The 27,278-nt window shown below is 39.4% G+C and overlaps 1 protein-coding gene across 9 annotated transcripts in view; it reads right to left on the bottom strand.

The window, feature by feature from the left end:
- CCDC150 (coiled-coil domain containing 150) overlaps positions 1 to 27,278 on the bottom strand; it is a 101,052-nt gene that overhangs the window by 11,343 nt on the left and 62,431 nt on the right. For 8 of the 9 annotated variants that reach the window (XR_006713075.1, XM_045480594.1, XM_045480591.1 and 5 more), the window contains 6 exons: positions 21,718 to 21,825; positions 14,659 to 14,787; positions 12,872 to 13,041; positions 10,692 to 10,785; positions 9,726 to 9,895; positions 8,442 to 8,568 (listed from right to left, as the gene is read on the bottom strand). Coding sequence is in view for 8 of the 9 variants with exons in the window: in XM_045480594.1 (XP_045336550.1) it covers positions 8,442 to 8,568; positions 9,726 to 9,895; positions 10,692 to 10,785; positions 12,872 to 13,041; positions 14,659 to 14,787; positions 21,718 to 21,825 (798 nt within the window). In the remaining variant the exon portion in view is untranslated. Of the gene's footprint in view, positions 1 to 8,441; positions 8,569 to 9,725; positions 9,896 to 10,691; positions 10,786 to 12,871; positions 13,042 to 14,658; positions 14,788 to 20,376; positions 20,945 to 21,717; positions 21,826 to 27,278 lie in introns of those variants that run through there. The other variant, XM_045480599.1, reaches the window with a different exon arrangement.

Raw genomic sequence — 27,278 nt, 5'->3', positions numbered from 1 at the left:
GCCAAGCAGAGCCCCGGAGTCTGGCCTGCAAAAGCGGAGGGGCCTGACGGACTGTGTTCCGACAGCAAGCGCGACTTAGCGTCTGGGAGGTCATAAGTTAACAGCTCTGCTCAGAAAGCGGGAAGGCTGGAGGACAAAGGGAGGGAGAGCTGCTGAGCCCCCGGACGACAGAGCTCAGTTTGGTGGGGAACAAAGGCGCTCGCCAGCGCCATCTCCCCCGCCCATCCCCCAGCCAAAATCCCAAAGAGAACCAGTTCCTGCCAGGGAACTTCCTCGCTCCGCGCAAACACCCAACTCTGTGCTTCTGCGGAGCCAAACTGCCGGCAGCGGATCTGACTCCCTCCCGCTGCCACAGGGCCCCTCCTGAAGTGGATCACCTAAGGAGAAGCGAGCTAAGCCTGCCCCTCCTGCCCCTGTGCACCTTGCCTACCCACCCCAGCTAATACGCCAGATCCCCAGCATCACAAGCCTGGCAGTGTGCAAGTAGCCCAAACGGGCCACGCCACCCCACAGTGAATCCCGCCCCTAGGAGAGGGGAAGAGAAGGCACACACCAGTCGGACTGTGGCCCCAGCGGTGGGCCGGGGGCAGACATCAGGTCGGAGTGCGGCCCCGCCCACCAACTCCAGTTATACACCACAGCACAGGGGAAGTGCCCTGCAGGTCCTCACCACGCCAGGGACTATCCAAAATGACCAAGCGGAAGAATTCCCCTCAGAAGAATCTCCAGGAAATAACAACAGCTAATGAGCTGATCAAAAAGGATTTAAATAATATAACAGAAAGTGAATTTAGAATAATAGTCATAAAATTAATCGCCGGGCTTGAAAACAGTATACAGGACAGCAGAGAATCCCTTGCTACAGAGATCAAGGGACTAAGGAACAGTCATGAGGAGCTGAAAAACGCTTTAAATGAAATGCAAAACAAAATGGAGACCACCACAGCTCGGATTGAAGAGGCAGAGGAGAGAATAGGTGAACTAGAAGATAAAGTTATGGAAAAAGAGGAAGCTGAGAAAAAGAGAGATAAAAAAATCCAGGAGTATGAGGGGAAAATTAGAGAACTAAGTGATGCACTAAAAAGAAATAATATACGCATAATTGGTATCCCAGAGGAGGAAGAGAGAGGGAAAGGTGCTGAAGGGGTACTTGAAGAAATAATAGCTGAGAACTTCCCTGAACTGGGGAAGGAAAAAGGCATTGAAATCCAAGAGGCACAGAGAACTCCCTTCAGACGGAACCTGAATCGATCTTCTGCACGACATATCATAGTGAAACTGGCAAAATACAAGGATAAAGAGAAAATTCTGAAAGCAGCAAGGGGTAAACGTGCCCTCACATATAAAGGGAGACCTATAAGACTCGTGACTGATCTCTCTTTTGAAACTTGGCAGGCCAGAAAGAATTGGCACGAGATTTTCAGTGTGCTAGACAGAAAAAATATGCAGCCGAGAATCCTTTATCCAGCAAGTCTGTCATTTAGAATAGAAGGAGAGATAAAGGTCTTCCCAAACAAACAAAAACTGAAGGAATTTGTCACCACTAAACCAGCCCTACAAGAGATCCTAAGGGGGACCCTGTGAGACAAAATACCAAAGACATCACTACAAGCATAAAACATACAGACATCACAATGACTCTAAACCCATATCTTTCTATAATAACACTGAATGTAAATGGATTAAATGCGCCAACCAAAAGACATAGGGTATCAGAATGGATAAAAAAACAAGACCCATCTATTTGCTGTCTACAAGAGACTCATTTTAGACCTGAGGACACCTTTAGATTGAGAGTGAGGGGATGGAGAACTATTTATCATGCTACTGGAAGCCAAAAGAAAGCTGGAGTAGCCATACTTATATCAGACAAACTAGACTTTAAATTAAAGGCTGTAACAAGAGATGAAGAAGGACATTATATAATAGTTACAGGGTCTATCCATCAGGAAGAGCTAACAATTATAAATGTCTATGCGCCGAATACCGGAGCCCCCAAATATATAAAACAACTACTCATAAACATAAGCAACCTTATTGATAAGAATGTGGTAATTGCAGGGGACTTTAACACCCCACTTACAGAAATGGATAGATCATCTAGACACACGGTCAATAAAGAAACAAGGGCCCTGAATGAGACATTGGATCAGATGGACTTGACAGATATATTTAGAACTCTGCATCCCAAAGCAACAGAATATACTTTCTTCTCGAGTGCGCATGGAACATTCTCCAAGATAGATCATATACTGGGTCACAAAACAGCCCTCCATAAGTTTACCAGAATTGAAATTATACCATGCATACTTTCAGACCACAATGCTATGAAGCTTGAAATCAACCACAGAAAAAAGTCTGGAAAACCTCCAAAAGCATGGAGGTTAAAGAACACCCTACTAACGAATGAGTGGGTCAACCAGGCAATTAGAGAAGAAATAAAAAAATATATGGAAACAAACGAAAATGAAAATACAACAATCCAAACGCTTTGGGACGCAGCGAAGGCAGTCCTGAGAGGAAAATACATTGCAATCCAGGCCTATCTCAAGAAACAAGAAAAATCCCAAATACAAAATCTAACAGCACACCTAAAGGAAATGGAAGCAGAACAGCAAAGGCAGCCTAAACCCAGCAGAAGAAGAGAAATAATAAAGATCAGAGCAGAAATAAACAACATAGAGTCTAAAAAAACTGTAGAGCAGATCAACGAAACCAAGAGTTGGTTTTTTGAAAAAATAAACAAAATTGACAAACCTCTAGCCAGGCTTCTCAAAAAGAAAAGGGAGATGACCCAAATAGATAAAATCATGAATGAAAATGGAATTATTACAACCAATCCCTCAGAGATACAAACAATTATCAGGGAATACTATGAAAAATTATATGCCAACAAATTGGACAACCTGGAAGAAATGGACAAATTCCTGAACACCCACACTCTTCCAAAACTCAACCAGGAGGAAATAGAAAGCTTGAACAGACCCATAACCAGCGAAGAAATTGAATCGGTTATTAAAAATCTCCCAACAAATAAGAGTCCAGGACCAGATGGCTTCCCAGGGGAGTTCTACCAGACGTTTAAAGCAGAGATAATACCTATCCTTCTCAAGCTATTCCAAGAAATAGAAAGGGAAGGAAAACTTCCAGACTCATTCTATGAAGCCAGTATTACTTTGATTCCTAAACCAGATAAAGACCCAGTAAAAAAAGAGAACTACCGGCCAATATCCCTGATGAATATGGATGCAAAAATTCTCAATAAGATACTAGCAAATCGAATTCAACGGCATATAAAAAGAATTATTCACCATGATCAAGTGGGATTCATTCCTGGGATGCAGGGCTGGTTCAACATTCGCAAATCAATCAACGTGATACATCACATTAACAAAAAAAAAGAGAAGAACCATATGATCCTGTCAATCGATGCAGAAAAGGCCTTTGACAAAATCCAGCACCCTTTCTTAATAAAAACCCTTGAGAAAGTCGGGATAGAAGGAACATACTTAAAGATCATAAAAGCCATTTATGAAAAGCCCACAGCTAACATCATCCTCAACGGGGAAAAACTGAGAGCTTTTTCCCTGAGATCAGGAACACGACAGGGATGCCCACTCTCACCGCTGTTGTTTAACATAGTGCTGGAAGTTCTAGCATCAGCAATCAGACAACAAAAGGAAATCAAAGGCATCAAAATTGGCAAAGATGAAGTCAAGCTTTCGCTCTTTGCAGATGACATGATATTATACATGGAAACTCCGATAGACTCCACCAAAAGTCTGCTAGAATTGATACATGAATTCAGCAAAGTTGCAGGATACAAAATCAATGTACAGAAATCAGTTGCATTCTTATACACTAACAATGAAGCAACAGAAAGACAAATAAAGAAACTGATCCCATTCACAATTGCACCAAGAAGCATAAAATACCTAGGAATAAATCTAACCAAAGATGTAAAGGATCTGTATGCTGAAAACTATAGAAAGCTTACGAAGGAAATTGAAGAAGATTTAAAGAAATGGAAAGACATTCCCTGCTCATGGATTGGAAAAATAAATATTGTCAAAATGTCAATACTACCCAAAGCTATCTACACATTCAATGCAATCCCAATCAAAATTGCACCAGCATTCTTCTCGAAACTAGAACAAGCAATCCTAAAATTCATATGGAACCACAAAAGGCCCCGAATAGCCAAAGGAATTTTGAAGAAGAAGACCAAAGCAGGAGGCATCACAATCCCAGACTTTAGCCTCTACTACAAAGCTGTCATCATCAAGACAGCATGGTATTGGCACAAAAACAGACACATAGACCAATGGAATAGAATAGAAACCCCAGAACTAGACCCACAAACGTATGGTCAACTCATCTTTGACAAAGCAGGAAAGAACATCCAATGGAAAAAAGACAGCCTCTTTAACAAATGGTGCTGGGAGAACTGAACAGCAACATGCAGAAGGTTGAAACTAGACCACTTTCTCACACCATTCACAAAAATAAACTCAAAATGGATAAAGGACCTGAATGTGAGACAGGAAACCATCAAAACCTTAGAGGAGAAAGCGGGAAAAGACCTCTCTGACCTCAGCCGTAGCAATCTCTTACTCGACACATCCCCAAAGGCAAGGGAATTAAAAGCAAAAGTGAATTACTGGGACCTTATGAAGATAAAAAGCTTCTGCACAGCAAAGGAAACAACCAACAAAACTAAAAGGCAACCAACGGAATGGGAAAAGATATTTGCAAATGACATCTCGGACAAAGGGCTAGTATCCAGAATCTATAAAGAGCTCACCAAACTCCACACCCGAAAAACAAATAACCCAGTGAAGAAATGGGCAGAAAACATGAATAGACACTTCTCTAAAGAAGACATCCGGATGGCCAACAGGCACATGAAAAGATGTTCAGCGTCGCTCCTTATCAGGGAAATACAAATCAAAACCACACTCAGGTATCACCTCACGCCAGTCAGAGTGGCCAAAATGAACAAATCAGGAGACTATAGATGCTGGCGAGGATGTGGAGAAACGGGAACCCTCTTGCACTGTTGGTGGGAATGCAAATTGGTGCAGCCGCTCTGGAAAACAGTGTGGAGGTTCCTCAGAAAATTAAAAATAGACCTACCCTATGACCCAGCAATAGCACTGCTGGGAATTTATCCAAGGGATACAGGAGTACTGATGCATAGGGGCACTTGTACCCCAATGTTCATAGCAGCACTCTCAACAATAGCCAAATTATGGAAAGAGCCTAAATGTCCATCAACTGATGAATGGATAAAGAAATTGTGGTTTATATACACAATGGAATACTACGTGGCAATGAGAAAAAATGAAATATGGCCTTTTGTAGCAACGTGGATGGAACTGGAGAGTGTGATGCTAAGTGAAATAAGCCATACAGAGAAAGACAGATACCATATGGTTTCACTCTTATGTGGACCCTGAGAAACGTAACAGGAACCCATGGGGGAGGGGGAGGAAAAAAGGAAAAAAAAAAAGAGGTTAGAGTGGGAGAGAGCCAAAGCATAAGAGACTGTTTAAAACTGAGAACAAACTGAGGGTTGATGGGGGGTGGGAGGGAGGAGAGGGTGGGTGATGGGTATTGAGGAGGGCACCTTTTGGGATGAGCACTGGGTGTTTTATGGAAACCAATTTGGACAATAAATTTCATATATTATAAAAAATAAAAAATAAAAAAAAAAAAAAATGTGAATCTAAAATGTCATGGCCTGTGAATGCCATGAAGAATATCAACAAAAAGCATGACCTATGAATACCACACAGAAATTCAGCAAAAAAACTTCAAGAACTCCCGAGTAGTAGCTGGGAGTAGATAATGCCTTAAACTTTAATGACCTCTCTCAGGCTGAGAGTCTGATCAAAAGGGGGAATTGTCGGGGTGCCTGAGTCGGTTAAGTGTCTCTTTGTTTTGGGTCAGGTCATGATCTCACGGTTCGTGAGATTGAGCTTCACATTGGGCTCTACGCTGACAGTACAGAGCCTGCTTGCGATTCTCTCTCTCCCTTTCTCTCAAAATAAATAAATAAACCTTAAAAAGGGGAGGGGAAACTGTTAAAAAAACAAAAACAAAAACAAAAAAACAGGCCCAAAATGGAGTCAGCTCTCTGTCACCAAACTGAGACTTAATGCTTCAGCGATTCGAGAAATGGACTCTTAAACCAGTCCATCAGGAATTGTTTGATCAGTACCAGTTAGGTCATCTGCCTGATAAGACCTGCCATCCCCTAGAGGAAAGTACTTTGCAGTAATCAACCTGCTTTTATACCTAATGTAAGTTGTTCCTGTTCCCTTCCATGAATGAAAGCCTTTCATTTTGTACAGCTCCTTGAAGCTCCTTTTTATCTGCTAGATTGGACACTACCTGATTCGAATTGAGTCTTGCTCAAACTCTTAAAATGTTTAATATGCCTCAGTTTATCTTTTAACATTACTTAAATCATTTTACAGAGCTCCCTTCCTCCTCCAGTGCCCTTAGTGCTGCTTCATTTTTAGGAAAAGGTGGCAGCAGAGAAGGGAGAAGATAAGAACACAGTATTCTGAATGGGTGATAGTGTTTAACGTGCAAAGTTGTTTGTATCTTTTCTTTCTACACTAACTCATTGTTTCTGATACTAACTTCATGACACAGTGCTGGTCTTTTATTACTACTCAACTAACTTCTTGTTAGCTATTCTGCCATTCTTTTAATCATAGCTTTGTCAAAACTGGGTAAGCCCTAACAACTATCACTTACTTTGTATTTAATATGTTTGGGCACTTTGTATTTAATATGTTTGTATTTAATATGTTTGTGACAATGACTTTACATATATTTTCCAACTTAAAAACAAAAAGTAGTTATGATGATTTCCATTTTATGACTGAGGAAATAGACTCAGGAATGATTGCAGACAGTAAATGTACACATTGTTAGTAAGAGGCAAAACTGGGACTCTTAAGTGGTATGCCTTGAGCCTACCCCTGATATCACACACTCACTCTGCCCTTGGTCTCCTCACAAGGTCACAATCTCCAGTGATCCTTGTTAAAAGGATCTACATTTTATAGGTATTCTGACAACTATCTCTGATTAAAGGTGCCTTTAATTTCAGGGCACATTTTTGTTTCCCACAGAATTTTGTTTCTAACCTTTAAAAAAACTTTAAAAAAAAATACTCATTTTTTGAGAGGGAGATGGAGACAGAATGTGAGCAGGGGAGGGGCAGAAAGAGGAGACACAGAATCTGAAGCAGGCTCCAGGCTCTGAGCTCTCAGCACAGAGCCTGACGCGGGGTTTGAACCCACAAACTGCGACATTATGGCCTGAGCTAAAGTTGGACGCTTAACCAACTGAGCCACCCAGGCGCCCCTCTTTCTAACTTTTTAATATTTACATAGTGTTTTGTAATTTGCAATTCTTCCCTCCCCTTTGTTGATACAACATTTAGTGTCTGTTTAATGATTTTTCTATTAAAATTGCCTTTCGATTTGTTTTCTATTTTCACCTGAGCCATGTTGCTTGGCCCTAGTCTTCTAAAGCCCAAAGTAACTGTTCTAGTTTTGAGTCTTCATATCTCCTGTTTCTCCTTCATTCTTGCCTATTCTCCACTACCACCAGACTAACCTTCCTAAAATTGTGCTTACAGTGCACTATCCCTTTCTCAGAAACCCACAGGGATCCACTTTGACTGGAAAGTTCACCTCTACCATTCTGACAGTCAAGGTCAGCTGGTACCATCTCAGCTAACCACTCTTTCTTAGACACTTCCCAAAGTCTGCTCTGATCAAGAGAGAAATCCTATTCCTTTGGTCACACATCCTGTTCATTTCTCTAAGCTTTGGTCATCCCCTTATACTGGGTGTCCCAGCCCTGCTGGTTCTGTCTCAATTGTGTACTTTCATTTCTCTTCTTCTATCACCCAACTTCCCCTTGCTTTGAATTCCTTCAAGATTGTACCTAGCCTCTAGTTACTCAACAGAAGTCCTCAGCTGTTTACCCTATTTGTCTCCTTTTGTAAAGAGGAGATCATAATGAAATAAAGGTCATGTAGCACGCACCAGAGCATGGACCATAGATGCCTCTCAGGAGAAGGTAGATGAGTGATGGGTGCTGGTGAAGCAAACTGAGGGGACAGATGATTGGATGTCTCCCAATGGCCACTTCCTTCCTCTAGCCCTCAGTTATCACTGTCCAATGCAAAAGCTGTCATTGAGACATTCCTTCGCTGGGCAGAGAACTGTCTACCAGAAACTTTCTGTGTTTCGATTTACAAAGAGCACAGAGATGGTTTGATCACTTTGGGCTTATTGGTCAAAGAGGAATGAAAAGGGCCAAAGAACAGCTGCAGCCATCCTTGGAAATCCTGCGACTGGTTCTCCTCTTAAAAGATTCACATCTAGAAACCTTTCTGTCACTCGACTGCATACCTCAGTCATTTCCCGTTGCGCTGCCTTCTTTGCCGTTTCTCTCTCAGTTTGAAACTGCTTTCTTAGGGCTTCTATGCGTTCAGCATGCATTTCTGCTTCCACTTTGGATTCCTCAGTCATCCGTTCTCTGTTTAAAAAAAAGATAAGTCACTCTTAGAAATCATCTTAGCAGGTAAGGAAGGCCTGGACGATCATGGGCAGCTGTCCAGAAGGTATGATTTACACATGAGAAGCACATCAGGCACCAGGTGAAACTCACTAGTCTGGAGCCCATTAACACAAAGGGAAGAAAAGCATTTACCTGTAGCATTAAAAGCCAAAAAGTCTTTCAACATTAAGAAAACCAACCAAGAGTGAAACACACACTCATTTTAACCAGCAACCAGTCTTGAGCCAGCAACATTTCACTAGATAAAATTTGCACAGCTCATGGACAGGAAACAATGCCTTCTCTGCTTTAGCTTATACCTTCCTCATATCCGTATGTTCATGACCTGAAAGGCATAAAGGTCTATGTGCACACTGCATTTCCCTTGGGTAAAAGTTTTCATGGAACGTTATTTATATCTAAATCCTATTTACCAAGGTGCAGTTTACAAAAAACTCTGGTGGCCTGACTTGAACTTGATGCATCTGACCTAATCTGAGGCCCAAAAGGAAAACAATGGTTAAAGATCTGCCTGGGTGGAGTCATCCCACTCCTCCATGGGTTCTTCCCATCCAGGCTGAGGCTATTCCTTTTCCAAATCATGCTTCTAAAGGACACATTAGCTTTTGATAGAAAAGGCTTGGCAGAAACATACAACATTCTTTAAATGTTGGCTTTACCTTCATGTGGAGCAGCAGCTTGACACCAGATGAAGGGAGAGCTGAAAAGGAAATTCACATGAGCATTCCCCAGCCTGCTGGCGGCTGCTGCTGCTCAGGATGCCTGGTTCCTAACACAGTTCTGCTGGAGTACTAGTTCCACGCAGAAGATGAGCATTTTTTAAAAAAAAATTTTTTAAATGTTTTTATTTTTAAGACAGAGAGACAGAGCATGAGTGGGGAGGGGCAGAGAGAGAGGGAGACACAGAATCTGAAGCAGGCTCCAGGCTCTGAGCTGTCAGCACAGAGCCCGATGCGGGGCTCCAACTCACGAACTTTGAGATCATGACCTGAGCTGAAGTTGGACGCCCAACCAGCTGAGCCACCCAGGCTCCCCTAACCAGTTTAGGTAAGTGAGCCGGACGTAACTCTCCCAGAGGCTCTTCCCTAATTTCACTGTGACTCTACTGCCCTTACTTGAAGGTTTCCAAGTTTTGTCGCTCAAGTTCTTTGTTTTCCAATTTCTCCTGCACATGATCAAGCTTTGTTTGTAGATGATTATTTGTCTGGAGAGCTTGCTCCAGGCTCATAGCCAGTTTCCTGTTGTCTTCTCTAGCTACATCTAGAGCTTTCTGTAGAGGCTCCATCTGAAAGAGAGAAGACTCTCTTTAATTCTACTGTCACAGATAGATTCAAGAAGTCGGCAACACTATATACTCACTCCTTACACTTTTTCATCAAATGCCATTGAGACAATAACTGGATGGAACCAGAACTAAAGATTCCAGATGCCTGGGATATAGATGTGAGAATTTACTGCAGACACTGCTTAGGAGACTCTTACAAAGCAATGGGAAAAGCAAGCTCTGCTGATTACTATGAGCTTTGAAAAATGGAACCAACTTATTTATTTTAAAAATTTTAAAGTAAATTCCCCTTTCCAATCTTATAACTTCTGGTGTCACTACCTAAAGAGCGAAGAACTGGAAATTGTTCCTTGTATGTCCTTCCAGAAAAAGCTTATTTATACGAAATATCAAAGACTTTTTAATATATGTGCATATATACTTATAAATTCATGTGTGCATATATCCATGAGCACACACATGTAAGTGTGTCTCCTTATTAATAGTGGGGTCACTCCAGCTACTTCTGACTTAAATGACAAATTATTCCCTAAGCCCTTTAACTTCTGCAATCATTTATGCATTAATAAGTAAAAAGAAGTAAACTATATCAGAGAGAGAATTAGGCATAATTGTGGTCCTGGTTTGCCAATAAATGACTCACTGTAAGGTTGCAGGCCCACTTCCCATTTGTAAACATAACTCAGACTTGAATGAAAAAGAGATTTACCTGATTACTTACCCCATTTTCCTAAAAGAGCAATGTCCCAATAAAACCAAAAATATCAATATTCTCATCTATAATAATGGCCTTTACCTCACTGTTGTGCTGGGCATCCACAACAAGCATTCTCGCCTGCCACTGGTCCACTTCTGCCTCCAGCTTCTGCACCCTCTGTTGATTTAGAGCCCTGAAAATGGGAGACACAGAAAGAGTGACTACAGAAAAGAACCATCTAGGAAGGATACCACTGGGAGCTACAGGGCACTCTTCTTCCAAGAAGCTCAAATAGCATATGTGATAAACTACAGATGCTCAGAATACCTTAGAGTTGGCAGGTGACAATTAGTAGCCTCAGCTTCAGGTTAAGAAACTAAGACTCGAAGGATTAAAAAGTTGTCCCATCTACGCCTGGGTGGCTCAGTCAGTTGAACGTCTGACTTCCGCTCAGGTCATGATCTTGTGGTTTGTGATTTTGAGCTCCACGTCGGGCTCTGTGCTGACAGCTCAGAGCCTGGAGCCTGCTTGGGATTTTGTGTCTCCTTCTCTCTCTGCCCCACCCCCGCTCATGCTGTCTCTCTCTCTCTCTTAAAAATAAACATCAAAAAAAAATTTTTTTTGTCCCATCTATGATTCAATTTGGATTGATACATTAGCTATCAATACTTGTCAATGACTAACTTATGAGCTGGTAATTTTATACTATATACATATATCACCAGTACAAAAATATATTGCTTCTAGATGGATGGGCCTGCTGTTGAGATTTTGCTTCTAAATACAATAGCTACCCAGAATCTTATTGTGAATGGTGAACAATTTGCAGTACCATCCCCTTGACTTTTTTATGTTCAGAGGCAATACATGTTTATAATATGCAAAAAACAAAGATAAGCACAATGGAGAATATAAAACTGGCACTTGTTCTCCCATAGCAGAGAGACAATAGGCACTAATACACCCATCACAGTATATTTCAGAGGACCCGTTAAACTGAAACCATTTGCTCATTAACCTCAAGGGGAAACTTTTATGCAACTTGAAACTTTCAAAGAAGGAGTTTACTTCTAAAACATGGCTAGAAGTAGGTCTCAGAATGATTCATCTAAAAATAATTATTAATCTTTAAATAGGATACTAATAAATAGATAATTCAAAATCAACTAGGCATGGAGCTTCAATTATCTAGATAATTACTAGTCTGCAGACCCAAGGACAGGTTTAAAGGGTAGCAGTAATATAGCACATGAATTTCTAGAATACATACATACTCCTTTACATCATTACAAAATATGGGAATTTTGAATTTTTGAAAGTCATGTTTATTTCTACTTCCAGATACTCCCTAATTTTCTAGATCTTTATTTTTTTATAATACCATGTTTTACTGAATAGGTCTACATTTCACCACTTCTGAAATGTCAAGCTAAAATAGAGGAATTTTAGAGAGCAACATAGTAAAGGGGGTGAACTGTCAGATTCATACATTTAGTGAGTAGTAAAATAGGGAGAGGGAAATATGTAAAACTTTGGGTTGGAATTGGAGGAAAAACCTGTTCAGGACTGAAGGGAGGTCCTTGATTTCAAACAAAAATCTCCCCTTGAATAAAGACTATACAAATAAGAACGTTGGTTTACAAAGAACATCGAATAGCACAAAACCCCGTTAGGCAGAAGAAATGGCCAGGACAGAGGGGTGTGGGCTGTGGGGGCAGCCAGTCTGCAGCAGGGATGGCTGGGCTACAGGCTGGGAACCCCGCTGGAGGCCGCAGCTCAGGTACAGGATCTACAGGGAAGAGCAGGTTGGGAAGTCTAGAGGCAGAGGTTAGTGCATTCACCAAAATCTCTTGCTTTCCAGTCAAGTTCCTAAGATGTTTCCCCAAACAGGGGCTAGATCTTTATTTTAAAGTGACTTTGTTTCTCGCAGTGCCTGGGTGGCTCAGTTAGTTAAGCATCTGACTCTTGAATTTAGCTCAGGTCATGATCTCACAGTTCATGTGTTTGAGCCCCACGTCGGGCTCTGCACTGACAGCACGGAGCCTTCTTGGGATTCTCTCTCTCTCTCTCTCTCTCTCTTTCTCTCTCTCTTTCTGCACCCCCCCCCCGCCTCTGCTCACATGCTTTTGCTGTCTCAAAATAAATAAACAAACATGAATAAATAAACTTAAAAAATGAAGTGACTTTGTTTCTTGACTGCATGCCACTCCTTACTATTATGGAGCAGACATGCTCCATTACATGCACAAAGACAAAAAAAAAAAAAAAATCTCCAGTACCTTTCTTTCTTGAGGCCTGCAATCTCTGAATCCCTCCGCCCAAGCTCTATTTGTACTTTTTCCAGAGCACCTTGCATCTTACTGTGAGAAGCCAGCACATTTTCCAACATAATTGTAACTTTGCAGTTGTCTTCTTTAGCCTCTGCCAGTTGTCTCTGAAAGTTTCCCACCTAACAGAAAATGAAACAATACAAAGATATTTGATCCTTTCTCCTTATTCCACTGCTGCTGAGTCCCATTACTTCTAGGCAAGAATATGGAAACCAAGCATGGCAAAATGCTAAGAGGAATAATTGAAGCATATTTTATTTTATTGTTAAGATCTTAAGTTATTGTGACTTTGAGAAAAGAAAACTAGCCCCCGCCCCCACCGCCACCCTGTGGAGAACTCTGCAGCACTTCCCAACTCTTGTCATGTCATAACATCTGTATTAACTGCAGACAATGGGATCAACAACTTCCTGGTTCTAGATGTGGTCCCAGGCTGGTCTGCTCTGGCCCTGATCAGTTATCTTGGGATAGAAGAGAACACACCTGAAGCCCATCAGAATCAGGAACATGTTAGTTACACATAGTAGAAAGGTTACTGTTACCAAGGTCAGATAATTTTCAATAGAAAACATTAGGACTTTCAAGACTGAAAGTTAAAAAAACACTGGGGGGTGCCTGAGTAGCTCAGTTGGTTAAGCGACTGACTTTGGCTCAGGTCATGATCTCATAGTTTCTGAGTGTGAGCCCTGCACTGGGCTCCCTGCTGTCAAGGCAGAGCACATTTCAGATACTCTCTCTCCCTTTCCCTCTGGCTCTCCCCAGCCTGTTCTCTCTCTCTCTCTCTCTCTCTCTCTCTCTCTCTCTCTCTTTCATTCATTCATAAATAAAATAAAATAAAATAAAATAAAATAAAATAAAATAAAATAAAATAAAAACCAAAACCAACAGCAGTTAGCAGCGCCTGGGTGGCTCAGTCGGTTGAATGTCTGACTCTTGATCTCGGCTCAGGTAAGGAACCCACTGTTGCAGGATCGAGTCTTGCATCAGGCTCTACTGAGTGTGGAGCCTGCTTAAGATTCTCCTGCTCTCTTCCTCTGCCCCTCTCTCCTGCTTGTGCGCATGTGCTCTCTCTCTCTCTCTAAAACAAAAACAGGAGCACCTGGGTGGTTCAGTTTGTTAAGCGTCCAACTGTGGTTCACGTCATGGTCTCATAGTTCATGCGTCAGAGCCCCAAGTGGGGCTGTCTGCTGTCAGGGTAGAGCCTGCTTCGGATCCTGTCTCCCTTTCTCTCTGCCCCTCCCCTGCTCTTGTGTGCTCTCTCAAAAATAAACGTTTAAAAAAATAATAAAAAACAAAAACAAAAAAAATTGGGAATTAAATCGTATTTATTTATTTATTTATTTTTTTTAATGTTTATTTATTTTTGAGACAGAGAGAGACAAAGCATGAACGGGGGAGGGTCAGGGAGAGGGACACAAAGAATCTGAAACAGGCTCCAGGCTCTGAGCTGTGAGCACAGAGCCTGACGCGGGGCTCGAACTCACAGACTGCGAGATCATGACCTGAGCCGAAGTCGGCCGCTTAACCGACTGAGCCACCCAGGCGCCCCTAAATCATGTATTTTTAAGGAAAATATTTTACAGCTCTTCTAAAGTTATCTTAAAAAAAAAAAAAAGCTCCTCTGATCAGTCCTCGTTCTTATCAAAGGTAACAAGAAATGAAGGAATACGACTTGCACAAGATTTCTTAAGCACCTCATTTCAATAACAAACTTTCAAAAAGGATTGATGCCTTACCTTCTTGTTCTCTCTGTCCTCCAAAGCCTCAAGGTCCCCTTTCAACTTCTGACTTTCTTTTAGGGCTGCATCACGACACTTCACTGCTCGGGAGAGCTCCTCTTCATTCTTTTCAAGAATGGATTTCACCTTAGTAGAAAACAAGGAATGATAAATAATTTGTCCAAAGCACTATAAATCAGCAATTAGAATAAGAAAAAGCAATTTGGACACCAAACTTAAAATGTTTAATTAAATATGCTCATCCACTATAATAAAAAAAACCAACTTTATTAGCTACTTTTCCCTTTAAAGAAGACTACAAAGCAAAAAAAAAAAAAACTGTGTGAATAAACATGAGCAAACCTAATATATGTCAATCTCCATGAAAATACAGGGTAAGTGATAAAGGAGATAAGACTATGAAGGTTAGATGTAAAATGGTGGGGGTGGTGGACTGATTATCCTGGAATTTAAAAATACAGTAAAACCTTGGTTTGAGAGCATAATTCATTCCGGAAACATGTTTGTAATCCAAAGCACTTGTGTATCAAAGCAAATTTAAAAAAAAAATTTTTTTTTAACGTTTATTTTTGAGACAGAGAGAGACAGAGCATGGACGGGGGAGGGGCAGAGAGAGAGGGAGACACAGAATCGGAAGCAGGCTCCAGGCTGTGAGCTGTCAGCACAGAGCCCGATGCGGGGCTCGAACTCACGGACCGCGAGATCGTGACCTGAGCTGAAGTCGGCCGCTTAACCGACTGAGCCACCCAGGCGCCCCTCAAAGCAAATTTCAAGAACCATCAGCTCAGCTGTGATCATGTGATGTCTGGCGTCACACACTACTCATATTGCAAGACATCGCTCCTTTATCAAGTTAAAATTTTTAGAAACGTTTGCTTGTCTTGCAGAGCACTCGCAGAACAATCCAAGGTTTTACTGTATAACAACTGAAAGAATATAACAAAAGCCAAGATGAATAAGTAGCGTCAAGAAAATACTGTTATAGAAGAATGCATCCTAATTAGAAGTATGAGAATTTTATATCCTTGAAATACTTTTTTTCTTTTTTCGACACATTCAAATGATCACAGTATTTTAAATATTATTTTAAAAAATTTTTGAGGGGCGCCTGGGTGGCGCAGTCGGTTAAGCGTCCGACTTCAGCCAGGTCACGATCTCGCGGTCCGCAAGTTCGAGCCCCGCGTCGGGCTCTGGGCTGATGGCTCAGAGCCTGGAGCCTGTTTCCGATTCTGTGTCTCCCTCTCTCTCTGCCCCTCCCCCGTTCATGCTCTGTCTCTCTCTGTCCCAAAAATAAATAAACGTTAAAAAATTTTTGAAATAGATTCACAGGATGTTGCAAAAGTAGTGAAAAGAATCCCATGTATTCTTCACCCTGCTCCTAATGGTGTGGTGACATCTTACACTACTGTAGTTCAACATCAAAATTAGGAAACTGACTTTGGTGCATTACTGTTCACTAGATTAACTGGCCCACAGAACTTACACAGTTTTCACCACTTTTTTAAAAACCTGCATTCATCTCTGAGCGCGCACATAGCTGTATGTAATCTGATCTCGTGCACATTATTCGTGAACCATCACAATCACAATCAGAACCATTCCATCACCACAAAAGAATTCACATGTGCTACTTCTTTGTGTACATACACACTCTCCCAAACCCATCCCCGGTCCTGCGGCAACCAATAATTTGTTCTCAATCTCTACAGTTCTGTCATTTTAAAAATGTTAAACGTTTTAATATAATTAACTTTTGTATAGGTAATACATTCACACTATTCTTTTTTATCAGCATTACCGAGGTAAAAATGACCTGCAAGAAGCTGTGTATATTTAAAGTGTAGTTCTGACGTGTATAAGCTCTTGAAGCCATAATCAAGATAAGCATTTCCATCATCTCAAAAGTTCCCTCATGGGGGCGCCTGAGTGGCTCAGTCCGTTGAGAATCTGACTTCAGCTCAGGTCCTGATCTCAAGTTTGGTGGGTTAGAGCCCGCAGTGGACTCTGTGCTGACAGCTCAGAGCCTGGAGCCTGCTCCAGATTCTGTGTCTCCTGCTCTGCTTCTCCCTCATACTCCCTCTCTCAAAAATAAATAAACATTAAAAAAAAAAAAAAGTTCCCTCATGCCTTTTTGTAATCTCTCCTTTCTGTCTCTCCTTGTTCCCACACCTCCACACAACTAATCTGTTTTCTGTCACAATAGTTTTTTTTTTTTCTAGAATTTTATATAAATGGAATTATATTGTATGTACTCTTTTTTTTGTATGGCTTCTTTCACTCAGCATAATTATTTTGAGATCAATTTTGATGTAGCAGTAGTTCAATCCTTTCTGTTGCTGAAGAGTGTTGTATTGTAGAACATACCACAGTTTACTTATCCATTCACCTTCTGAACACTTGAGTTGCTTCCGGCTTTAAGATACAAGCTGCTGTGAACAGCTGTGTACAAGTCTTTGGGTAGACATATGCTTTCATTTATCTTTGCTTAGAAGTGGAATGGCTGGGTTATACGTAGTGTTTTATTTTTAAAGAAACTACCAAAGCATTTTTCAGAGCGGTTATACCATCTGACATTCCCTTCAGCAGTGTTATGAGAGTTCCAGTTGTTCTACATCTTCACTAATACTTGGTATGAACAGTTTTTCAGTTTTATACATTCTAATAGATGTGTATCTCACTGCAGTTTTAATTTGCATTTCCCTAATGACTGATGTTTAACATCTTTTCAACTACTTATTTATCATCCAAATATCTTTTTTTTTTGAGTTTTCTTTTTTGTAACCTTTATTTTTTTTTTAATGTTTATTTATTTTTGAGAGAGCACACGCGTAAGCAGGGGAGGGGCGGCGAAAGAGACAGAGAATCCAAAGCAGGCTCCAGGCTCCCAGCTATCAGCTCAGAGCTCAACTTGGGGCTTGAACTCACAAATCATGAGGCCATGACCTGAGACGAAGTCAGACGCCTAACCAACTGAGCACCTCACGTGCTCCACGGAGTTGTTTTCTTCTTAATGAGTTTTAAGAGTTTAATACCTTCTGGAGACAATGCCTTTATCAGATATGTGATTTGCAAATATTTTCTCCCAGTCTATAGCTTGTGTCTTCATTCTCTTAACACTTCAAAGAGCATAAGGTGTCAGTGCATCCATTTCCCCCCTTTAGGGATCATGCTTTTGATGTCAAATCTAAGATATCTCTGAGTAATCCAAGATAACAAAGATTTCCTCCTACATTTTCTTCTACAAGTTTTACAGTTTAAGATTTTACATTTAGGACTCTGATGCATTTTAATTTTTATATATAGTGTGAGGTATGGATCAAAGGTTTTTTGGTTTTGCATATGGATATCCAACTGCTCCAGTGCCATTTGTTGAAAAGATCATCCTTTCTCTACCTTCACTTTTGTTGAAAATGAAATGTTCATTAAATGATTTTGAATTGGTAGCACATTCACATTATTCTTTATTTTTAATGTTTATTTTTATGTTTGAGAGACAGAGCACAAGTGGGGGAGGGGCAGAGAGAGAGGGTGACACGAAATCCAAACCAGGCTCCAGGCTCTGAGCTGTCAGCACAGCTGACACACCCCAATGTGGTGCTCGAACTTACAAACCATGAGATCATGACATGAGCCCAAGCAGCCTGCCCAACTGACTAAGCCACCAGGTGTCCCACATTCACATTACTCTTAAGATACAAAAGGGTAAAGTGGAAAATTTTCCAGTCACCTGGTTTCCCTCCTCAAAAATAATGTTCCCAATTATTATTATTATTATTATTATTATCCATGATAGAGATATTCTATGCATTATAAGTGAAAATATCTATATGTACTCACATATGGATATATTTTTTATTCTCCTACCCCTTCTACAAATAATAAAATATTATGTATATTCTTTTGAGCCTTGGTTGTTTTAACCTAATAATACATATATGTTCGAGCAGTATTCCAAACCATGAATACACCATGATATACTTAGCTAGTGTCTTATTGATGAAATTTTGCTTACTTCCAGTCTTTCGCTATTAACAAGCAATACTTCAATAAGTAATCTTGTAAACATGTCATATGTATAAGCTAGTATATCTGAAGGAGAAAATCCTAGAAGTACAACTGTGGGGTGAAATGATAGGTATTAAACCGTCTTCCACAGGAAGTTGTACCATTTTATACTTCCAACAGCAACAACAAAGAATATTTTTTCCCCACATCTTCCTCAACATTACACTTCCTTAAAACTTTTTACCTGTAACATTTGAAATACTTTTTCTTTAAGGATCTAAGAATATTACAAAGGATGCCAATTCATAGGCTCTGAAAACCTACAGAATTTTGTTCTAGAAACGGACACAAGGAAGGATATATACTTTTACCAGGGTTTTTAAGATACATATGAAAATGTCACTAGCAAAAATGTTTAGAGAAAAGATCTAAATAGCTACCAACTCTAGAAGACAAGATACAGAACTTTATATTTTTATTTTATTTTTTATTTTTTTATTTTTTTTTATTTTTGGGACAGAGAGAGACAGAGCATGAACAGGGGAGGGGCAGAGAGAGAGGGAGACACAGAATCGGAAACAGGCTCCAGGCTCTGAGCCATCAGCCCAGAGCCCGACGCGGGGCTCAAACTCACGGACCGCGAGATCGTGACCTGGCTGAAGTCGGACGCTTAACCGACTGCGCCACCCAGGCGCCCCAGAACTTTCTATTTTTAAACATCAAGCAAAGATGTACGCTCTCAAAGGTTTTCTTTCAAAAATAATTTCCAGGGCACCTGGGTGGCTCAGTCAGTTGAGCCTCTGACTCTTCATTTTGGCCAAGGGTCATGGGTTCAAGCCCCACATTGGGCTCTGCCCTGAGCCTATTTAAGATTCTCCCTCTCTCTCCCTCTGCTCTTCTTCCCCGCTCACATGCTCTCTCATAAATAAAGAAAAGCCTGAGACATGATAGGCTCTCAATAAATGTTGGTTCATGCTTTTCTTATTAAGCAGTTGTTGTTTTCAATTTTATTATGATAATTTTCACCAATAACTTGGTTAAGGCATTCAGACTATACTGTAAGGTTCACATCTAAAAACAACCTAAAACTAAGATAATACTCAAAAAAATTTTTCTCCAATGTTCAAGTTCTTAGGGCCTTGATTAATGTATTTCTATTTTAAAATCAGGCTTGAAACATTTTACCATGAATATTAAGATTAGGTGGAGGGGCGCCTGGGTGGCTCAGTCGGTTAAGTGGCCGACTTCGGCTCAGGTCATGATCTCGCAGTCCGTGAGTTCGAGCCCCGTGTCGGGCTCTGTGCTGACAGCTCAGAGCCTGGAGCCTGTTTCAGATTCTGTGTCTCCCTCTCTCTGACCCTCCCCCATTCATGCTCTGTCTCTCTCTGTCTCAAAAATAAATAAACATTTAAAAAAAAAAAAAGATTAAAAAAAAATTAGGTGGATGTTTTGAATTTGTAAAAACTCAAAATCATATTAAAAAAACTCAATGGCTACTGTTAATCAAAATCTTTCTATGTCTAAAAATTAACCATGTGATAACCAAAATAATGGTTTCAATCCACATTGTCAATTTTTCTTATCTGTGAAGAACCTAACTGTCTTGTTACTCATACCTCCATATATTATCTTTCTGAATTGTTACTACTTTTCTTCATTGTTGTATAAATCTGAAATTTCCTTATGATTTAGTTTGTGGTCTCCACTTACCGAATCCTGTTTAAGAAAATTTGGTGACTCATTTATTAATGGTCTTGAAGCAAGAATGTCTATTTTACCTTCCAGTCTTCCCTCCATGGTTTTAATAGCATTCAAAAGAGTCTTTAGAGAGATTCTAGAGTCTCCAATCTCCTGAGAAGCTCTCAAAGAAGTGAGGTTAGATGCAAAGGTCACACGGCGTGCAGAGTTTGGAATGACACTGGGTAAACCAACTGATGAAGTTCTTTCCTTTATATTGTTTACATGGGGCCTATAGCTTTCAAAGAATTTTGAAGATGCAGGCCTCTCTGGAGATTTCCTTTTTCTTGGAGGCATCACCAATCAAAAACAGTAAAACAACTAAACCTAGAGTTATTTTTCAATGAGCGCTCCTTTTATGAAGAGGAACAACACAAAGTTCTAATGAAGCTGTGATCGAAAATATACTTGAAAATGTGTTCCTTTACTTTCAGAATGAAGAAATCACACTGTAAAGTTGTCCTGGTGAAGAAACAAGCCTTCCTTAAATCAAATTCCCTGTAGGAGAGTGTATCTAATGAGGCCCTCTTTTCCAGTAGTCAGATGGTTAGAACCCTAACAGTATTCTATTTGAAGACACATTCTAGCTCCTTGGTTACCAAGGGTATAGAAACAGAAATATTATAGCTAATAGAAGTCAAACATATTTGAGTAAAAAAAAAAAAAAAAAAATGCACACATGGTAAATTTGTAAATCACTGAAATGAATCACTTTCTTTTGGTTACACATTCTTGGATTATTTTCTTCACTAAATGTTTTGTATCTTGTTTGTCTAACTTTCTCTATTCATTTGTTAAAATGTTATATGACCTACAAAAGGATTGTAGCCTCAGCAGTCACCCTGATGACAAGTAAGCATTTATACCATTAACCACTTTCAAGTGAGCTGTCTCCTGCAGTTCTATCTTGTTGCCACTGAGTTCTAAGTTTGCCTATAATTAAAAAACCATTTCCTCTATGAAAGTGTTTCTCAATGCTTTCATTATAATGATGCTCCCTATGAACGCTCACTCTATTTTGCTTCTGAAAGACTTCACTTCTAAATCTATAATAAAGTTTATGAGTATATTCCTAAGCCTCCAATTAGAACATAAGTTGAATATCCCAATCCTGCTTCAGGTATGTTTATTTCTCTACAGTTTAGCAAAACCTTGTACATTGTGGGTGTTTAAAAAATGTTTGTTGAATTGAGTCAAGTGAAAGAATATTCATCTTTCTGGGACTGTCTGGTAAGGGGGAGAGAAAGGCATCAATTTCTTAAAACCTAATTAAAACAATATAACAGCAATTTGTTTTATAGCTATTAATCACACCTGCATATAGCTGCCCTCTAGAGCCTTGTTCAACTTGCGTAGATGGTCATTCTGTGAACTGGTTTCAGTAAAAGAATGTAGTTGTTCTTCTAACTGTTTAACTTTTATCTAGGATAAAACAGAAGAATAATAAAATAAGGAGTAATTATATATCTATTTACATATTTTAAAAGGAAAAAGATGTCATGAGTTTGGAAAAATCACAGAGAATCCTTAAAACTTGTAGAAGCAATCCTAAGTTTTTCTAATCATGTAAAGATTGCTATTTCAACTCCCAGAGCTATTTCAATAGCTAAAAGTAGGCTATAGCCATTTATACGTACTGAGATAACTCATTTGGTTTCTATTGCTTATGAAAACTCCAGCGGCACCTGGGTAGCTCAGTTGCTTAAGCATCCAACTTCCCGTTCAGGTCATGATCTCCCAGCTTGTGAGTTGGAGCCCTGCCTCGGGCTCTGTGCTGACAGCTCAGAGCCTGGAGCCTGCTTCGGATTCTGTGTCTCCCTCTCTCTCTGCCCCTCTCCTGTTCACATTCAGTCTCTCTCTCTCTAGCTCAAAAATAAACATTCAAGAATTTTTTTAGAAACCAAATTAACATGACTTATGAATATAACAGTGAGACTTTGGGGGTAATAATTTCAACTTAAAAAAAATTGTAATACCTAACATTCAAAAACCATTTTGGCTATGGATAATTAGAATTGTCAACGTGCAAGGAGATGACACAGACTCTTGTGTTTTACTGACAGAATTATAAAATCTGAGTAAATGAAATTCTTATATGATGAATTATACTTTAACACTGAGAAAGATAATTACGGCTTTCTCTTTAAAGAAAATGATCATTTGGGGGAATGAAATCATTAATATTTACTCACTAATCTCCAAATTGTGTTTTCCCACATTTTCTTCCCTTTATATCCAACCCTTTCATACAAATCAACAATGAATCCCTGAATCAGACAAAATGTCATCCAAAATTTTTTACTTAAATCGACTTTTTCCTTTCTCTCTGTCTTGTTTCCTACCTGTGGAGGGAAAACACTTCTTGGCTGGAGTTACTGTACACTTTCAGGAACTGTTAAATTTTGATTGCTAATATTAGTATTTTTTTTTTGAAGGACTGCATAAAAATACATTTTGTCGGGGCGCCTGGGTGGCGCAGTCGGTTGAGCGTCCGACTTCAGCCAGGTCACGATCTCGCGGTCCGTGAGTTCGAGCCCCGCGTCAGGCTCTGGGCTGATGGCTCAGAGCCTGGAGCCTGTTTCCGATTCTGTGTCTCCCTCTTTCTCTGCCCCTCCCCCGTTCATGCTCTCTCTCTGTCCCAAAAATAAATAAACGTTGAAAAAAAAAAAAAATACATTTTGTCTCAGGAAATCTCTCTTGTTCTATCAAGCAGAATCCTTCTTTTATCTCTGCCTGTTTCTGTTGCTCTTTTCCACAGTGTACATTATAAAATGTGTGCTATGGCTCCCTAAAGCCATCAGTAAAAGTTAATCATGACTTTCACTTAAGGTTCAGAGTTAAAATGACTGCCTCTAAAGGGAAGTATTCATGCAACAATTATTCTCATTTTAAACAAGCAAGCTGCTGTTAACCCATAGAGTCTAATGGAAAATGGGCTGAATAACTCTGAAGACTTTGAGATTTGCTTTTCTTCAAGCAAAGAGAATATCCTTATTCTACAATATTTCTCAGATAATTTGCCCTAACTCAGCCTCTGGGCACACAGTAAAATGCCTTGAAACTTTTTAGATGGGATGTTCTCATCTACAAGCACTTTAAATTTTGTATTGAGTGTCTTATTTGGCATGATTTCTAATTCAGGACATTCACATGGGAAAGAACACAGAAGCAAATAAATTGTGCTGCCGCTCAGAGATCTGGTTTTTCTGTGTCATTAAAAGTTAAGCAACTTCCATTATTAGCTTTTCAGCCAGTCTCAGGAACTGCAGTAACTTAGGTCAAGGTCCTTTGTTCATCATTTTTAATCCTTTTTCATAATTTTACCATAAATGTATCCCTAAACAGTGTACAGCATTATTTTATAAGATTGATCTATGTTAGGGGCGCCTGGATAGCTCAGTTGGTTAGGTAGCTGACTTTGGCTCAGGTCATGATCTCATGGTTTGTGGGTTCAGGCCCCACATCAGGTTCTGTGCTGACAGCTCAGAGCCTGGAGCCTGCTTTGGATTCTGTGTCTCCCTCTCTCTCCGTCCCTCCCCTACTTGTACTCTGTCTCTCTCTCTCTCAAAAATGAATAAACGTTTAAAAAAAAATTGATGTATGTTAGCACATGTAACTCTATACTCAAAGATTGCTTTTGGGGCACCTGGGTGGCACAGTTGGTTAAGCGTCCAACTTCAGCTCAGGTCATGATCTCACAGTTTGTGAGTTCGAGCCCTGCATCGGGCTCTATGTTGATAGCTCAGAGCCTGGAGCCTGCTTCGGATTCTGTGTCTCCCTCTGTCTCTGCCCTTCCCCCACTCACACTCTGTCTCTCTCTCTCTCTCTCTTTCAAAGTAAATAAACATAATAATTAAATTTTTTTTTAAAAGACTGCTTTCAAGACTGATATAACTACTTTCAGGACAAATTTAATAAACTCCAGTAAAATTCAAGATCTGTAAATCCTACAACCTAGTAATTCTTCTGAGAATTATACTAGCTAGAGAATTTTTTACATGAATACAAGGGGACCTGTACAACAGTTCATCATTTCAGTGTTGTTTGTAAGAAACTGGAAACTACCTAAATATCCATCAACAGAAGAAAGGATAAATCTATTTTGGTATATTTATAAAATGGAATAGAATATAGCACTGAAAATGTAATTCACACCATGTTTGAATAGGGAAAGCAGTTTCTGACACAGTCTACATTAACACCTGAAACCAAGTGTTTATACCAATCATGAAGTCAATTCTAAAATGTAATCTTTTATCAAATGATTCATAGGTAATATTTTTAATCAATTATTCAATTTAGAGAGAACACAGCAGACTATTTTGATTTTGCTTAGTATGCAGCTCTTCCTTTAAACTATTGCAAGGGTATTATGCTTTAAGAGCACTTTCCCTTGGGATGATGAAGTCAGTCTGGAATGTGCCAACCCAAGGTATGACATAAAAACACCAGTGAGTCAATAGTTTCAAGTGTTTCAGCTTTCAAAGACTATCAAAAATTTTAAGCCCTTGTTGTAGGAATAGGAGTAGAAAGTAATATTTTCCTTAAGATTCTGAGGATAACTTCTAAGGTTATAACTGAGGTCTAAAAGGTTAAATAGATATCAGCTCACTAATTTTAAAATGTATCCTATTCCCAGCCAAAACTTGGCTTTAAGTTGGCTATGAACATTTGTTTTTTTTCTTATATACTTAATAATACATTTAATTTCTCTTGGGAAAGATAAAAGAAGGTCAAAATCATTGGTCACAGTTTTTATGAGATCGTTAGTTTCACAAAGGAGAAGGCTCTTCTGTGCCTGTAATAATCTATATACCTAGTCTGTAATGTTGACTAGCTTTCCTAGTGAAAAGTAGATGAGAGGTATGCTTTCCCCTCCTCAGTTTATAGGTGAATAAGATGAACCTCAAACAAAAACAATCAGAAAACAATGAACAAAGTGCCAATAAGTGCCTATCAGTAATTATTTTAAATGTAAATGGACTAAATGCTCTAATCAAATGACACATGGTACAACACAAGCACTTCTAAGAGGGAAGTGTACAACAATACAGGCCTACCTCAAGGAAAAAGAAAAATCTCATATTAACAACCTAACCCTACACCTAAAGGAGCTAGAAAATGAAAAACAAAGCCCAAAGCCAGCAGAAGGAAGGAAATAATGAACATTAAAGTAGAAATAAACAAAACAGACACTGAAAGAATAGAAAAGATCAATGAAACCAAGAGCTGGTTCTTCGAAAAGACAGACAAAACTGATAAACCTTTAGCCAAACTCATCAAGAAAAAGAAGACTCAAATAAAATCAGAAATGAAGAAGAAATAACTACCATATCACAGAAATACAAATGACTATAAGACAACATTATGAAAAATTAAATGCCAACAAATTGGACAACCTAGAAAAAAGTGGATAAATTCCTAGAAACATACAATCTCCCTCAACTGAATCAGAGATAGAAAATTTGAACAGACTGATTACTAGTAATAAAACTGAATCTGTAATAATAATTAAAAAAAACCCTCCCAATACATAAAAGTCAAGGATCAGATGGCTTCACAGATGACTTCTAAACATTTAAAGTAACAGGTTCTGCTAATACTACTGTGGTTTCATTAACTACATTAAAAAAAACTTTTTAAAATGTTTATTCATTTCTGAGAGAGAGAGAGAGACAGACAGACAGACAGACTGTGTGAGCAGGGGAGGGGCAGGGACGGAGGGTGACACAGGATCTGAAGTAGGCTTCAGGCTCTGAGCTGTCAGCACAGAGCCTGACGCGGGGCTCAAACTCACAAACCATGAGATCATGACCTGAGCTGAAGTCACACACTTAAATGGCTGAGCCACACAGGCGCCCCTACGTTTAAAAAAAATTTTTAATTGAAGCATAGTTGACATACAATACTATATAATTTTAGATGTACAACACAGTGAATCAATAATTATATATATTACAAAGTGCTTACTATAAGTGTAGTTACTATATGTCACAATACAAAGTTATTATAACATTATTCCCTATGCTGTACTTTTCATCCCTGTCACTTATTTATTTCATAACTGGAAGTTTGTATCTCTTAATCCCCCCTTCACCTATTTCACCCATTCCTCCACCCTTCTCCCCTCTGTCAACCACCAGTTTTTTGTATTTATGAATCTGTTTCCAGTTTTTTGTTCTTTGGTTTTGCCTTTAATTCCACATAGAAGTGAAATCCTGTGGTATTTGTTTTTCTTTGACGTATTTCATTTAGCTTAATACCCTCTAGGTCCATCCATGTCATTGCAAATGGCAAGATTTCATTCTTTTTTTACGGCTCTTCTTCCTTCCCAAATTATCCCCGAAATATAGAAGAGGAAGAAAAACTTCCAAATTTATTCCACAAGGCCAGCATTACCCTGATACCAACACCAGACAAAGACTCTACTAAAAAGAAAACTCTAGGCCATTATCTCTGATGAACACAGATGCCAAAATCATCAACAAAATACTAGCAAACTGAATCCAACAACACATTAAAAATATCATCAATACACTGAGTAATGATAAAAACCATATGATCATCTCAATAGATGCAGAAAAAAGCATTAAGCCAAATACAACATCCATTCGTGATAAAAATTCAACAAAGTAGGGTTGGAGGAAACATACGTCAACATAATAAAAGCCATATATGAAAAACCAACAGTGAACATCATACTCAATGGTGAAAAACTAAAAGCTTTCCAAGATCAGGAACAAGACAAGGACATCCAATGTCATCACCTTTATTCAACATAGTAATAGAAGTCATACCCCACAGCAATCAGACAAAAAAAAAAAAAAAAAAAAAAAAAGGCATTCAAATTGGTAAGGAAGAAGTAAACTGCCATT

Source organism: Leopardus geoffroyi, chromosome C1 (assembly GCF_018350155.1).
Source record: "Leopardus geoffroyi isolate Oge1 chromosome C1, O.geoffroyi_Oge1_pat1.0, whole genome shotgun sequence".
In the NCBI taxonomy this organism is placed as follows: domain Eukaryota; kingdom Metazoa; phylum Chordata; class Mammalia; order Carnivora; family Felidae; genus Leopardus; species Leopardus geoffroyi.
Note: the sequence above shows the minus strand (reverse complement) of the source record. Positions and strands in the feature narration are given on the sequence as shown.